At 45.3% G+C, this 16777-nt stretch overlaps 1 protein-coding gene across 1 annotated transcript; it reads right to left on the bottom strand.

Annotated features, from left to right (window-relative positions):
* Positions 1-2187: 2187 nt before the first annotated feature.
* LOC142198313 (cytochrome P450 2K1-like) lies at positions 2188-16283 on the bottom strand. The gene is made up of 9 exons (XM_075269285.1): positions 16098-16283; positions 14934-15096; positions 13489-13638; positions 12079-12239; positions 10604-10777; positions 8197-8338; positions 7196-7380; positions 5865-6006; positions 2188-2369 (listed from the first exon to the last, which is right to left on the bottom strand). The coding sequence occupies exons 1-9, from the start codon at positions 16281-16283 to the stop codon at positions 2188-2190; spliced, it is 1485 nt and encodes a 494-aa protein (XP_075125386.1).
* Positions 16284-16777: the final 494 nt, after the last annotated feature.

Raw genomic sequence — 16777 nt, forward strand, 5'->3', positions numbered from 1 at the left:
ATGGGAAGAAATCCACGCAAAAAATGGGGAGAACATACAAACTACTTGCAGATGTTGCTCCTGGCAGGACCCCAGCGCTGCAAGGCTTCAGTGCTAACCACTGAGCCACCATGTTGCCCCATGCAGTATTATCTTTGTGTTTACATAGAGAGATAACAGACACTCTCTGAGCCTTTATCAGCAAATTGTAATTAGCTGACCTGATTGCCCAGGCAGCAGAGCAGGAGATAAGAGCTGTTGGGGTGCATTCACACAGATGTGGAATCCACGTCAGATTCAGTGCTGAAAAAACAGCTTCTGATTGACTTAAATAGGTTCCTTTTACTTCTTACAATATTGTATAAGCGGCCATTTTCTTGTGGCCAGTTGGCATGCACAGTTAGCTTTGCCCTAGGCCTGAGGCCTAGAAGTTTGAAGCCAACCCCCGGAAGAAGACGAGTGAAGATCCCTTTCCTGAAGAAGATAGAGGCGGTACTGGAGAGTTGTCTCACAGCATTGGAGACGCGCCCAGTGCTGTTTGAGCACTGGGGCCCGCCCCTAGTGCTGCGAGAGAACTCATTTGCATACCGCCGAAAAATGGGATTTTAACCGAATGGCGGCCCGGAGAAGACATCTAAACATAGGAGAAGAATAGTCTTTCTTAAGGCTATTCCGACGTGTTAGTAAGAAAAAATTGAGTTTAAATGATAGGATCCCTTTACAGGTAGCCTGGGCCCAGGAAGAGATGGAATAGGAAATGCATGGGATGTGGCTGGTCATACCCTCTATGAGCTTTGTCCTTGAGATCAGAGATATCATATCTCCATTTAGGATATATAGAATGTATCATAACCCTGATAACTTGTGCAATACAAGGATTTCGGACACATAGACCTTTACAATAAAGTATAAAAAGTTATATTGCAGATGTAGGGATACTTGTTTTGCCCGCTATTTTAAAGGGTCGGGTACGGCTTTAAAGAAGGCAACTCCGAATTCTTTATTAATTTTATTATATGAAGAATGAGTGATTACATAAAAATAAAAGAAGATAGTGTGATATTGTGTACACTTTTGTATAATATAAGTTACAAAGGTTAAGTACTAGAGATGAGCGAGTAGTACTCGATCGAGTACCACTCGCTATTCAAATGTAAAAGTTTGATGCAAAACCAGCGTTGATTGGCCGAATGCTATACAGTCGGCCAATCAACGCTGGTTCTTCTCCTACCTTTAGAAGTCTTCTCCGTGCAGCTTCCCTGCGGCGTCTTCCGGCTCTGAATTCACTCTGCCAGGCATCGGGCCTGGGCAGAGCCGACGGCGCATGTCTGCTTGTAGTGCTGGCATGCGCCGTCGGCTCTGCCCAGGCCTGATGCCTGGCAGAGTGAATTCAGAGCCGGAAGATGCCGCGGGGACGCTGCAAGGAGAAGACTTCTTGGAGGATCCAGCCCGACCCTCACTCGTGGACTTGGTAAGTATAATTTGATCAAACGTTGCCTACCCGTGAAACGAGCATTTCCCCCCCCATAGACTATAATAGGGTTCGATATTCGATTCGAGTAGTCGAATATTGAGGGGCTACTCGAAACGAATATTGAACCTCCAACATTTTACTGTTTGCTCATCTCTATTAAGTACTTACATTACACTTCTATACAGGTCAAAGCTTCACCAGAAATTATAAGCATCATCTATCCGGCATCAGCTGGGAGAAGCGGGCCAGCGAAGATAGAGAGTTCCTGGGATCCACGGGTTCCATGGGCGTCCCCTATAGCACGCAGGTCCAGAGACTTCTAACTTCTCAGCTTATATCTTATTTAAAAACAAACCCCTGTGTATCCAAGTGCTACCCAAACTAACAGATCAGTATTTGTCCAGTATATGGCCTCCCCCTCCGAATGGCTCTTCTGAGGTTAACCTGACGATGGAAAAACCCGTCATCGGATGTTGAATGCTCCTGGTACTAAGCACACCTGCATTTCCATCAACCAGCGTTATATGGTACAGCATTGTCATATTATGTGAGACACATTGATAAGAGAGCTATGCGTAAACATGCAACGTCTCCCATTAAATATTACCAAGTATTAGGAACCTACAGGCTAACTGTTACCAACTAATATTCTTAAAGGGATACTGTCAATATGGATTCCGGATGGTCAATTAATACCTTAGCATTACAATACCATGACATACTGTAGATTTATTTTAAAACCGGGGCACGGCACAAATCATCTGCGGCTTTGGCGAGTTTGTTACTCCAAAAGCAGGGATCAGGTCCACGTCAGTGACCCCCGGGGGTAAGGAAAAGGTGAATTTCTGCAGAAGGCTTGTGAAAAAGATGAAGAGTTCCATTCTAGCAAGTGTCTCTCCGGCACAGGCTCTACGACCTGGAAACGAAAAAAAAAAAACAGATGATTGCTGTAGTATAGAGAAGATTTGTGAAGATCTGAAGTTCCACCAACTGGACTGAACACCTGCACAGATATACAGTCTCAGGGGCTTCAAGAAGAGACCTGTGATGTCACCGGCAGTGATATCTCAGACCCTTTGATGAGGCCACTGATTGCCAGGAAAACCCCTTTAAGGCTGAGGCCCCACTGGGTGGAAACGCAGCGTTTTTTGTTGCAGATTTTGTAGCGGTTTTTTGAGCCAAAGCCAGGAGTGGATTGAGCAAATGGCAGAAGTATAAGAACTTACTATTAGAGATGAGCGAGTAGTGAAATATTCAAGATTCGAGATTCGTTTCGAGTAGAGCCTCAATATTCAACTACTCATTCAAATATCGAATCCCATTATAGTCTATGGGAAAAAATGCTCGTTTCAGGGGGAAATTACTATTCGACTAAAGGAGAGTCACCAAGTCCACAAATAGCAGGAGGACAGTGTTTAGAAGGAGCGCTGTGCAGTTAAAGCGCACGGACCCCATAGACTATAACGGGTTTATGTGCTTGCAGCGCACTGCCCGCACAAATGATTCATGTGGGCAGTGCGCGGGAAGCACACGGACCCCATTATAGTCTATGGGGTCCGTGCGCCTTAACTGTACAGCACTTGCAGATGCACTGATATTCCATTTGGGGGGTCCTCCTGCGGACTCCTTCCAGACGGGAGGCAAGCGCTAATATGAACCGGCCCTTACTTGTCCTGCAGAACCAGTGTTGATTGGCCGAATGCTATACACTGTATAGCATTTGGCAAATCAACGCTGACACTGCAGCAGGCTCGTCTTTGCTAGTCGGGAGAGCTGGCAGCTTGCAGTTATGCGGGAGCTGACTTTTTCTCATAGGAATGCATTGACCAGTGTTTATTGGCCGAATGCTATACAGTGTACAGCATTCTGCCAATCAACGCTGGTTCTGCCGGAGGCTCGTCTGTGAGGAGGACAAGTCTAAGATCAGACCACAGCAGTCTCCTCCGGCAGAACCAGCGTTGATTGGCCGAATGCTGTACACTGTATAGCAGGCATGTCAAACTCAGGGTACCCCGAGGGCCACATGAGTAACAAGAGGTTGTTGCGAGGGCCGCACACAGCAGCTAATGTCACACACGTATTTTAACAGCAGTCATGAAAACAAGATATGAAGTAGTAATATGTAACAGCAACATATATTTAACAAAAATACAGCAATTAAAAACTAAACATTTATTTGCTATAATTTTTTTCAATCTTTTTTTAGATTATAAGTGATCAGTCAGCCTTGTTCTCTGAGAAGATTTTGTTAGTTTCATAAAAGAAAATTATCTATTTACATATACACCCTTCATCTGCCCCCAGATTCATGTCCCCCCATATCTGCCCCCAGATTCATGTCCCCCCATATCTGCCCCCAGATTCATGTCCCCCCATCTCTGCCCCAGATTCATGTCCCCCATCTCTGCCCCAGATTCATGTCCTCTCCATCTCTGCCCCCAGATTCATGTCCCCCCATCTCTGCCCCAGATTCATGTCCCCTCCATCTCTGCCCCCAGATTCATGTCCCCTCCATCTCTGCCCCCAGATTCATGTCCCCATCTCTGCCCCCAGATTCATGTCCCCCCATCTCTGCCCCCAGACTCATGTCTCCACATCTCTGCCCCCAGACTCATGTCCCTCCATCTCTGCCCCCAGATTCATGTCCCTCCATCTCTGCCCCCAGATTCATGTCCCCACATCTCTGCCCCCAGATTCATGTCCCCCATATCTGCCCCCAGATTCATGTCCCCCCATATCTGCCCCCAGATTCATGTCCCCCCATATCTGCCCCCAGATTCATGTCCCCCATATCTGCCCCCAGATTCATGTCCCCCCATATCTGCCCCCAGATTCATGTCCTCTCCATCTCTGCCCCAGATTCATGTCCCCCCATCTCTGCCCCAGATTCATGTCCTCTCCATCTCTGCCTCCAGATTCATGTCCCCCCCATCTCTGCCCCCAGATTCATGTCCCCCATCTCTTCCCCCAGATTCATGTCTCCACATCTCTGCCCCCAGTGTCATGTCCCCTCCATCTCTGCCCCCAGTGTCATGTCCCCCATCTCTGTCGCCAGATTCATGTCCCCATCTCTGTCCCCAGTGTCATGTCCCCATCTCTGTCCCCAGTGTCATGTCCCCCATCTCTTCCCCCAGATTCATGTCCCCCATCTCTGTCCCCAGATTCATGTCCCCCATCTCTGTCCCCAGATTCATGTCTCCCATCTCTTCCCCCAGATTCATGTCCCCCATCTCTGTCCCCAGATTCATGTCCCCCCTCCATCTCTGCCCCCAGTGTCATGTCCCCCATCTCTGCCCCAGATTCATGTCCCTCCATCTCTGCCTCCAGATTCATGTCCCCCATCTCTGCCCCCAGATTCATGTCCCCCATCTCTGCCCCAGATTCATGTCCCTCCATCTCTGCCCCCAGATTCATGTCCCCCATCTCTGCCCCAGATTCATGTCCCTCCATCTCTTCCCCCAGATTCATGTCCCCTATCTCTGCCCTCAGATTCATGTCCCCCATCTCTGTCGCCAGATTCATGTCCCCCCATCTCTGCCCCCAGTGTCATGCCGTCCCCTCCTTCATCTGCCCTGTTTCACGTTCCACCTCTATGCATACATACACACATTAAACTTACCTTCTCCGACGACTCCGAGTCCTCGCTCCCCCGCCGCACTCTCTCTCTCTCCCGCCTGCCGCGACCATCGCGATCGCGGCTTTCCCCTCCGCTGTCGGCTCAAATGAATGAGCCGACATAGGAGGGAGCTGCCGGGGGCGGAAGCCGCGCGGCTCAACCCGCGCGGCTTCCTTCTGAAGATTTAGACGCGATGTGACGTCATCACGTCACATCACGTCTACACAGCAGCGAATAGCCGCGTGAGTATTGCACCTCTGCGGCCCGCACAAAAGTCTCAAACTTTGTCTCTTAGAGACAAAGTTTGAGACTTTTGTGCGGGCCGCAGATATGCCTGTAAAGGGCCGCATGCGGCCCGCGGGCCGCATGTTTGACATGCCTGCTGTATAGCATTCGGTCAATCAACGCTGGTCAATGCATTCCTATGAGAAAAAGTCAGCTCCTGCATAACCGCAAGCTGCCAGCTCTCCCGACTAGCAAAGATGAGCCTGCTGCAGAACCAGCGTTGAATTGCCGAATGCTATGCTGAATTGAATCTTTACTGCAAATAGCGAGTAGTATTCGAACGAGTATGAGTATTTTGAATACCGTAGTATTCTATCAAATACCTACTCGATCAAATGCTACTCGCTCATCTCTACTTACTATATCTTTCCCATTCCTTTTGTAGCCATTCTTGGCTTTGGCTCAAAAAGCTGCAACAAAATCTGCAACAAAAAAAGCTGCATTTCCGCAATGTGGGGCCTTAGCCTAAGTGTGGACATCAATACCCATGATACAATCCAGTATACTTACCTGCAGAAAACGGCATGAAGGCTTCTTTCTTCATAAAATTTCCCTTGGAATCAAGAAAATGCTTTGGATAAAACTCTTTAGGCTTCTCAAACTGTGTCTCATCTTTTAATACTGAGGTCAATAATGGGATTATGTAGGTTCCCTGGGGTCAAACAAAAATAATTTACAAAATAGAATATTGCAAAGAGTCCTCCTCTGTTTTAACATCACACAACACATTGTATTTGTCTTCTATATATAACAGACACTTATACACAGTGCACACAAAACACACGCGCATATACATATACAAAGTAGCAAAGTTTAACTAAGACAGAGGGGTCCTGCACACGACAGGGCCCCTCTGGATAAAACAGACAAGTTTGGGCTGTATTTTCCAGACTGAAATTGGTCAAGTACATAGATCTCACTGTATAATAGTCAGTTATGACATAGTGTGCTCCAAAATAGCCCGATCTGAGGGTGTAGCAGAGCTCAGCGTGTGCTCAACGTTGCTACATCTCAGGTGTAGCAGGGTTCAGCACACAGTCAGCTCTGCTACATCTGAGGGTGTAGCAGGGCTCAGCTTACACTCAACGCTGCTACAGCTCAGGTGTAGCAGGGTTCAGCACACAGTCAGTTTTGCTGCATCTGGGGGTATAGCAGAGCTCAGTGTGCGCTCAACGCTGCTACATCTCAGGTGTAGCAGAGCTGTGCGCTCAACACTGTTACATCTGAGATTGGACCACAATGGAGACTGCTGAACACAAGCCACCGAAAGAACAGAAGATCAAGGCGTGGAAGAGCAAGGACAGGAGGACGTCACTGGAAGAAGAAAGAAGAGGAATGTGTGACAGCAAGATGATGTCGGACCGTGGAGGACCGCCCACCATGCATGATAGGTATGATTTACAAATATGTTTTTATGGTTTTATTTTAAAACAGGGGGCGGGGGAGGTTTAAAATAACAGTTGTGGTGCCTGAGTAGCTTTTTTAAAGGCTATTCACACATATGTGGGGCTCTTACAGCATCATTTTGCTGATAGAGCCCCTTTAATAAACAGTGACAGTGCACCTCCTCCTCGGCTGAGAGAGGAACTAGCACCAACACTGTGTGTCTGGTGTCATTTCCTTACTGCTAGCACTTAGCCTTATTAATTAGGACGACAACAGTCACCCAGGATTATTGGTAAACTGGTTATCAACATGGCCTCTGACCTTATCACTTGTATGTCTTAAGTCTTTTGGAAAGTGGAGAGTAAAAAGAGAAATTGCAACAATGAAAATGGTGGCTGCAGAAAGTTTAATAAATCTGCCATGTCTGCATCTAAAATTCTCCTACATTTACTTACTTTTGGAATAAAATATCCTTTAAAAGTGACATCTTTAGTTGTTTCATGACCCAAATTCAAAGGCACAATGTCAGCAAACCTCTGGATTTCATGTATTACTGCATTTGTAAAGGGCATTTGTCCTCGGTGGCTGTACATGGGCTGTGCAGATCCAACAACTCTGGAAATCTCCTCCTGGACCTTTTCTAAACCAGATAAGAATTCAGCAATAATGAAACTCAAAATATTCCTATCATTAGAATCCCTTTTTTTACTAACTAACATGTAGGAATAGCCTTAAGAAATGCTATTCTTCTCCTACCTTTAGATGTCTTCTCGGCGCCGCCATTCAGTAGATATTCCGTTTTACGTCTTTATGCAATTGAGTTCTCTCGCAGCACTGGGGGCGGGCCCCAGCTCTCAAACAGCACTGGGGGCGTCCCCAGTGCTGTGAGAGAACTCTCCAGCGCCGTCTCCATCTTCTTCAGGAACCAGCCTCTACGTGTCGTCTTCCGGCCTGGCTTTCAATCTTCTATGCATGCGCAATCTTGTAGTCAGCAGCCGCAAAAAATGGCTGTGGCCAGGTTCAGTCGACTCTGCCCGAGGCCCACTGGCAGAGCCGACTGCACATGCGTAGAAGATTTAAAGCCAGGCTGGAAGACGACACATAGAGGCCAATTCCTGAAGAAAATGGAGGCGGCGCTGGAGACTTCTCTTGCAGCACTGGGAATGCCCCCAGTGCTGTTTGAGCGCTGGGGCCTGCCTCCAGTGCTGCAAGAGAACTCATTTGCATAAAGACGGAAAACAAAATATCTACTGGACGGCCGCGTGGAGAAGACATCTAAAGATAGGAGAAGAATAGCCTTTCTTAAAGCTATTCCTACGTGTTAGTTAGAAAAAAAAGAGATTCTAATTATAGGATTCCTTTAAACCAACATTTCATCCAGGAAATTTGCATCTTCTCACATAGACACACAACATATCAAAGCCAAATGTCAAACTCATCTCTGCTCCGCCTGTACCTTGGATTTTTGGATATTTCATCATCAGAAGAAGTCCCCAGCGCAGTGTGGTGGACGTTGTCTCCATTCCTGCAGCAAACAAGCTTCTTACAAGTCTTGTTAGATTCTTATTGTGGTAATAGGATTGGGGGTGTCCGGCTTCCTGAAAAAGTCAAGTATATACAGTGTGTAAATAGCAGCTTATATCACTTGTACTATGTTGTGCTCATGAAGACAACCCTTCCCATGTGCGCTATTGGCAGCGCCGCACCTCCCATGAGGCGACCTGAAGCGACCGCTTCAGGCGGCGCTATGCCAGGGCCTCAGGGAGGGCGGCATTTTTGATTACCTAAGCCAGACCAGGACAAGCTGTCCTGGACTGGCTTAGCACCGAGCGGTGGTTTGGGGACGCCCCTGGAGCAGCGCTGCTCCAGCAGCCTCCCCTCACGCTCAGGCAGAGAGCAGGTCGTCTCTGTGCCTGCTCTCTGCCGGCGAACGGCGCTAAGCCCCGCCCCCTGCACTTGGGGGGGGGGGGCGGCTTTCTGTAGTTCGCCCCTGGCTATTGGGGTACATGGACATTATGCGAGCAGGACTTTGGCTTGGAATACTACAAACCAGAATGGAAAGTTCCACATAAGGACATTTGTAGCAAGAATGTGAAGCCTTGTGCACAATTGCGTAAAAAAGTACAGACCCATACATGTGTATGCGTGTCCAGGCCGAGTTGAAGAGCCACAATTTACTTGTCTGAATTTGCAGTTTTGTCAATTCATTTTCAATGTATTGGTCATTGAATATCAAGGATGACACATGACCTATCCGCGTGTCATCTGTGCTATTTTTACTGACCTGTAGTCTGTACATGATCATGTGCATGTAGCCTGAATGGGGCTCAAATCCAACGTAAATGAGCAACAATTGAACAAGAAAACTATAGGTATGCACACGTGTGCATGGAACTGATTTTGCCATGTGCATGACTCAGATATCATTTGTATTGCAAAAAGCAACAATGAGAAAAAAGCAGAATTTCTTGCTGCAGATTTGGAAATCTACAGGATTCCCTGAATTGTACTAAAAATGTTTCTACTATAGGTTGATGGGGTTTGTAAACCCCATTTCCATGTACTGACCATTGTCAGAGATTTCTGTTGTAGAATCTACACCAAAAATTGACAACAAATCTGCAGTGTGTGAATTCACCCCAAAATTCCCAAATATTGGGTTAAAGGTGAAAAACGTTCCCAATGATTTGCCTGCAGCTAAACTTTGATTTGGGGCTTCTACTGAGGGTATTGTTTGTGAGCCCCTCATTTTGACCCTTCAACTCCTTATGGGGATCTCATTTTTGGTGTAGAGACTTGCCAGGTCCCTACCTCTATCAGAAGTCTCAGTTTAGTGATGGTTGACTGTTAGGACTGTGCAGCAGGTACGGCCCTGATAACAGGGTTGCAGCCTGTTCCACTGTCACTGCTCAGTCCAGCAGGCATGGGGTTAATTCCCTTGCAGCCGATGGGCATGGTCGGTCTGCTGACTGACAGTGGTGTCAGCCTATCGGCAACTGGCTTGGGCACTTGGGCTGGCTGATCAGGCCCGCCTTCCCTCCATTTAAGGACGCAGGTTTGGGCCGCCTGGTGCTCTAGCCTCAAATACCAAATGCCATATGGTGTTGTGGGTCTGTGTGTGGCCCAGCAGTGTTATATGTTCTTGTCTGTGTCTTATATATTTGTGGAAGTAGGTCTCCTTTCTGAAATACAGGTTCCTCTTAGCCCTATCATTTATATGGATAGGCCAGGGGTAGGGGAGACAACCATCATTTTTAGGACCTAGTGCACACATTGTGTCAACTTCCTGGCTGTGCTGCAACAGCAGGTGGCTGAAGTTGGTGCGGCCCAGTAAAGTAAATGGGAGCACACGGTAGGCAGGCTGCTACCTGTGGTGCTCTACAGCAGGTGGTTGTGGTGGGTGCGGCCCAGTAAGCTACTGGGAGCACACGGTCATACTTTAGGTTTGTCTTTCAGTGCAGTAACTGCAAGACTTTATAATTATAATTCATTAGCGGCTGCTCTGTACTGCAAGAGGCAGCATCTCTGTGAGGTAACAGGGAGCAATCAGTTGGTGGTGTAGCATGGCATGGGCCTTGTTCACACCAGTGCGCCCTGCAGTCCAAAGTCCAGTTGGGCTCCACTGACTTTTGTTTTTTATTTTTTTTAAAGTAAGCCTGCAAATCATAACACAGACCCACATGAGATATAACCATGCATGGCACTGAAGAGAATAGCAAGAGATGTGGTCAGTGGACAAGCCGAGGTCAGGACAGCCAGCACAAATTCAATGCAGTAAATCAGCTGGGCTCAATCCAGGTGAAACTACTGGAACAGATTTATTAACTTGATCACCATTCATAATACCCAAAATCTCACTGTACCTCTTTTTGTCTGACGAGAAACACATCTATTAAACTTCTTTGATCATTCTCATCCAAGTTCCTCAGACTTTCAACAAAAGTTTGTCTAATAAAGTCACAAAGTTCTTCAACATTTTTCAAAATGGTTTTGTGGCTTCCGGGGAAAATCTCCAGGAACGGGAAGATATTAATGAGCTGGTGAAATAATCAAAGCAAATTGTGATAAGTAACATGTATTCTTATTAGAGATGAGTGAACAGTAAAATGTCCGAGGTCCAATATTCGTTTCGAGTAGCCGCTCAATATTCGACTACTCAAATTGAATATCGAACCCCATTATAGTCTATGGGGGGAAAATGCTCGTTTCAGGGGTAGGCAACATTCGATCAAATTACACTTGCCAAGTCCAGAAGTGAGGGTCGGGCTGGATCCTCCGAGCAGTCTTCTCCGTGCAGCGTCCCCACGGCGTCTTCTGGCTCTGAATTCACTCTGCCAGGCATCGGGCCTGGGCAGAGCCAACTGCGCATGTCTGTACTACAAGCGGGCATGCGCAGTCGGCTCTGCCCTGGCCCAATGGCTGGCAGAGTGAATTCAGAGCCGGAAGATGCTGTGGGGAAGCTGCAAGGAGAAGACTGCTCGGAGGATCCAGCCCGACCCTCACTCGTGGACTTGGTACACGGAGAAGACTTCTAAATGTAGGAGAAGAACCAGCGTTGATTGGCCGACTGTATAGCTGTAATGCTGGTTCTGCATCGAACTTTTACATTCGAATAGCGAGTGGTACTCGATCGAGTATGAGTATTTCGAATACCGTAGCATTCGATCGAATACCTACTCGATCGAGTACTACTCGCTCATCTCTAGACATAACTTGGTCTTAATAGAAGATAATACTGTATATAATTGTATTTAGTAGTACCGCCTCTCGTATCCAAGCCCTTGAGCAAGGGTAGCAGGACACAGAAATAAATGAATTCTATAAACATATGATACTGAACTTCTCAGAACTGTCACACGTCCTTACATCAAAAGTCAAATCTTGGCAGATGCCAAAGTTTAAGAGGGAGTCTGGTCGATTCGGGACATGGTTACTCATGCACTGGGGGTTGTTCCAAATAGCCCTGTATGCGCCCGTGTTAAAAACAAAAAAAAACTTAATAGTGTCTGTGATCAGTCTGCTATTCTCTGTGTAGGAGAGCAGGGAGATGAGGCATCAGCACAGCAGCCTATCGGCTCTCATACAATAGAGAATAGCAGAGAGGGTGCACAATAAGACTTCCGTAGAGAAGGCTAATTAGCATATAGATAAAAACGGACTTATTCAAAAACTACTGAGGCAATTTACATACAAAAGGTATGTGTGGAATAGTCTTTCTAAAGCCTATGCATGCATGATAGAGCCCCAATGATCGAGCCCCTTTAACCATATAGCTGCTAAAACAGCTCATCATCCACATCTTAATCTTGAATAAATATACAAAATATGATATCATTACCGAAACCATTGGAGTTCCCAAAAGTCTAATATTCTCATTTGTCAGGTATAACAGTCTCCTAAATTGAGGATCGTCATAGTCCATTCGATGCCCAAGTAAAATGGCCACAATTATATTTGCCACAGCGGCATTTAGAATTATAGCGTTGTCAAATGGCTTCCCTAAAGGGACAGAAATGGATGAGAATTAGTACAATGAAGTAATTGTATCCTGGTAGACATTATGTATCAGATTGAAACTCCTGAGCCCTAATACAAAATCTGCAAGATGGTGCCCACCTACCATGTGCCATGTATAATACTGTGTATCTTACAGTACAATATGTGCCAGAGAGAACCCATAGGCTCCAAAGAATGGGTGTAACTGCTGCCATCAGAGGATGGTCAAAAATATACAGAAACATTTAATTTTTCATCTCTCGCACTTGTCCTAAATAAGGTTATTGTTGATTGAAAAAACATTTAGATAATGTTTCATGCGGGATGGATAAAATGGCAATTTCACTTCTGTTTTTTCACGTTCAAAATTTTGCACAGTGCATTTTTATTCTGTGGAGCACCATGATTATGGGGGTACCAAATTATATTGTTATTTTTTATATTGTCCAGCTACATAATACCTACACAATAGTACGGTGTGACTTATTTTCCAAAAATCATTTTTGTTTATGTCTCCATATTCTGAGAGCCGCCCTAACTTTTTTATTTTTTTCATTGATGGCATGAACTTGGATTTTAATCTCACACTTTTAAGTTATATGCATGTTTTTTGATCACTTTCTATTACATTTTCTAGGAGACAGTGTCACCCAAAAAATATTTTTCTCTGTTTTAGTTTTTTCTGTTTAGGGCACTTAAAATGTGCATTATATAGTATCAGCTGTAAGGCCTAGTCCACACGGGGATTCCGCGTGTCATATTCCGTCGTGGCTGCCGCCATGGGATGCCGGTGCAGTGCACGGCATCCCATCGCGGCTTTCCTTTCTGGATTAGGCCCAAATGAATGGGCCTAATCCAGGTGCTATCGTGAGGCGGACACCATGGCTGATTCAGCAGTGGTCAGTGTTATCACAACTCATGTGTATTGCAGCAGGGTGTCATCTGTATGCTACAAATCCTGATGCAATAGTAGATCCAGAGTTGGCATGCAGATGGTAAAGCTGTTGCCTAAGGCAAGACAATATGGCTACTTTCTCCTAGAAGTATCTATAGGTTGTGTCTGGCACTGCCAGTCAGTTTCTTTGAATTGAATGAACTCCAATACCATACACAACGTGTGGACATGTATGGCTTTGTTTTAAAAAGACAACAGCCCCGTTCTTCTAATCCTGGACTATTCCTTTAAGTATACAGTGTTATGAAGTTCAGTTTCTAATAGAGATAGCATTAGGATCAGTGTACTGTACTGTACCTTTAAAGGATGTAAAATAATGAGATAAGTGGGCACATTCTTCTGCTATTTTCTCTTCTATGGTACTTTTTCCCATGCCAAAGTCCCGTAATGTGGTTATTGTAAATCTTCTCATGACCTTCCAATTTTCTCCTTGTGAAGAGGTAAGGCCTGAAACATTAAAAAAAAATAGTATTGATAAAAACATCCTGATATTGCCCACCCCTCGTTCCCTAGCTGTTGTGTGGACCATCTTCACCCTTAATCCCTTCATGGACGTATAGGCAGGGATTTAACTCAGCATATTTTTTCAGAAATATTTTGCAATAGCAAAACCTAATTTAACTTGCAAAAAACAAGTCAGGACTGGTAGATCATTAAATGCAAACAAAGAAGCAGATCACAGATAGCTAGGAATCTTGTAGCTTAGACAAGTGCATGGTTACCTGATCTAGAAGATATAGCCACAACTAAGCGTGCACATTAGATGTCTGGTGGCATTGAGGTCTTGTCATGCATGTTTTGTTCTCTATGATATGTATATACACTACTACTAGAGATGAGCGAGTAGTATTCGATTGAGTAGGTATTCGATCAAATACTATGGTATTCGAAATACTCGTACTCGATCGAATACTACTAGCTATGTGCAGTAAATATTCGATTCAGAGCCAGCCTTGATTGGCCGAATGCTATACAGTGTATAATCAGCACTGGTTCTGCAGCAGGCTCATCCTTGCTAGGAGCAGGCAGCTTGCTGTTATGAGGGAGCTTACTTTTTCTCATAGGAATGAATTGACCAGCGTTGATTGGTCAGTGTACAGCATTCGGCCAATCAACGCTGGTCCTGCCTCATCTTTGAGGAGGCGGAGTCTAAGATCAGACCACAGCAGTCTCCATTGTGGTCCTATTTTAGACTCCACCTCCTCACAGACGAGCCTCCAGCAGGACCAGCGTTCATTGGCCAAATGCTGTACACTGGCCAATCAACGCTGGATAATTCATTCCTATGAAAAAAAGTAAGCTCCCTCATAACAGCAAGCTGCCAGCTCTCCTGAGTAGCAAGGACGAGCCTACAGCAAATCAACGCTGGTTCTGCAGCAGGCTCATCCTTGCTAGTCAGGAGAACTGGTAGCTTGCTGTTACGAGGGCGCTTACTTTTTATCAGCACAACTGCAAGCGCTGTGCAGTTAAAGCGCACAGACCCCATAGACTATAATGGGGTCCGTGCGCTTTAACTGCACAGCGCTCCTCCTAAACACTCTCCTCCTGCTATTCGTGGACTTGGTGACTCTCCTTTAGTCGAATAGTGGGTTCCCCTGAAACGAGCATTTTTTCCCATAGACTATAAAGGGATTCGATATTCGATCGAGTAGTCAAATATTGAGGCTCTACTCGAAACAAATCTCGAATATTTCACTACTCACTCATCTCTAACTACCACCACATGCTACATGAGAACTCACCCATTCCATGATCCATATTCTTAAATATTTGCAGTAATCCTCTTTCTCCAAACTCTTCTGCATTGTTGACAAGAGCTTCTTTCACGGCCTCATAGCCAGTCAAGACCACCATTGTTTTCATACCCATCTGGACACTAAACACTGGGCCATATTTCTTTGCAAGCTTTAAAACATCATCAGAATATACAGTAAATGACTATGGACATATGATAGCACGTCTCCTCCATACCATGCTCTAATTCTTGTCTCTGATTTTGGACTATCAATATGTTCTAGCAGAATGAGAGTGACCCTGACAGCTGCTCTTGCCTTTTAGCACTAGGGTGATGCACAGTGAATCTTATCTTATCTTTCTCCTTGTGTTACTGTACATATAAATACATTTGTACAAGCACTTGTAGCCACCCAAACGACTTACAATCGTCATGGGAAAAAGAACTTGATATTTCTCTCACAGATGAGGAGGTCAACACTGTCCTTAGCCACTCCCATGGCTTTTTTTCCTTGTGTCAAACTGCAGGAAACCCACTTTAACATCCTGTCCAGGTGGCACAGGACTCCCACTTGGCTCTCTTCTAGGGGTTTAGACTCCTCAGATATATGCTGGAGATGGAAAAAGGCACCTTGGCACATATTTGGTGGTCATGTAACATGATAGTACCCTTCTGGACACAGGTCCAACAAACCCTCCGAACGATAACCTCAAAACCTTTGACACTGTCGCCATTGTTTGTGCTGCTGTCGCTACCCCAACAGGAGTTTACCCCTAAGAAAACCGACCTTACCACTTTGCTAGTTGAAACAGCGAAAGCTGTAATTCCCTATTATTGGCTTCAACCCATCACACCCTCTATTGACCACTGGATTGAAAAAACCCATCAGATAGCACGTTTTGAAGAACTACTAAGTTGGTCAAAAGGCACACACGACAAATTTCTAAAGACCTGGTCGCCTTGGATGTCACACCATGGTACTGCATTAAACTCTGACACATGATCTAGGAAAGATGCTACCCTAAGCCCCACTCTTTGCCCTCAGTTTTTTGAATGGACACCCATTGACTAATCCGTCTAAATAATATGTAGTATTGAAAAGTGATGATCTCGGGATTTGTACAATAGATTGTATTCATAAACAGAATCAAACTGGAAACATCCTCCTTACCTCTAGATAAGTGAGCTGAGGTCTCTTGAAATTCATGAGATACAAATTCCCCACCAGCGGCAAACTTCTGGGTCCAGGAGGGAAATTCTTGACATTTTTTTTATTCCAACTTTTTAAGACATTTAAGACATATAAAAGAGTCAAAACCAGCACAAAATAAGAAGCCAAAGAGAACCCGAAATCCATAGCTGCGACCTGAGCTGATCCCAGAGCTGAAATCAGTCAGCAAGCGAGAAGTGCAGGTCTTATGTAACCCTTGGTCTCCACCTTTGTCTCAGTTACATTGTAGGTACGGGAGGTTCAACAAAAATTTAGAAAAGTTACAAAGTGGAATTATGCCAGTGCCAAGTAAACCTTCAGACAGAGATACAAAGGGCTCTGGCCACGGGGGAAGGGAACTTCATCTTCAGTAAATCGTCAGTAAGTCATGACTTGATAATCCATTTCAGGTTTACAACAAACTCTTACCCTACATTCACATTATAGAAATGTAAAATGAGCAGTGGTTATTTTCCCGGATCCCTTATACATTGCAGTGTATGGAGGGATCCATGAAAAAAGGACAAAAAATAGAGCATGACTTATAGCTTTGTGCCAACAAACCATCAAAATATCAGTCATATAAGTGGCCCCCATTCACAGACTTTGAAAGTACAGGGTGGGGCAAAAGGCATGAACCG

The sequence above is a fragment of the Leptodactylus fuscus genome, chromosome 3 (assembly GCF_031893055.1).
Source record: "Leptodactylus fuscus isolate aLepFus1 chromosome 3, aLepFus1.hap2, whole genome shotgun sequence".
NCBI lineage: Eukaryota > Metazoa > Chordata > Amphibia > Anura > Leptodactylidae > Leptodactylus > Leptodactylus fuscus.

What these genes read in the sequence shown, in the direction of transcription:
- LOC142198313 (XM_075269285.1), bottom strand. Translation starts at nt 16,283, where the DNA reads ATGGATTTCGGGTTCTCTTTGGCTTCTTATTTTGTGCTGGTTTTGACT. An exon ending in GAATATGGATCATGGAATGG is followed by an intron (nt 13,639 to 14,933) that starts GTGAGTTCTCAT and finishes TTAATGTTTCAG; the next exon opens with GCCTTACCTCTTCACAAGGA. An exon ending in GAAATATCCAAAAATCCAAG is followed by an intron (nt 7,381 to 8,196) that starts GTACAGGCGGAG and finishes TATCTGGTTTAG; the next exon opens with AAAAGGTCCAGGAGGAGATT.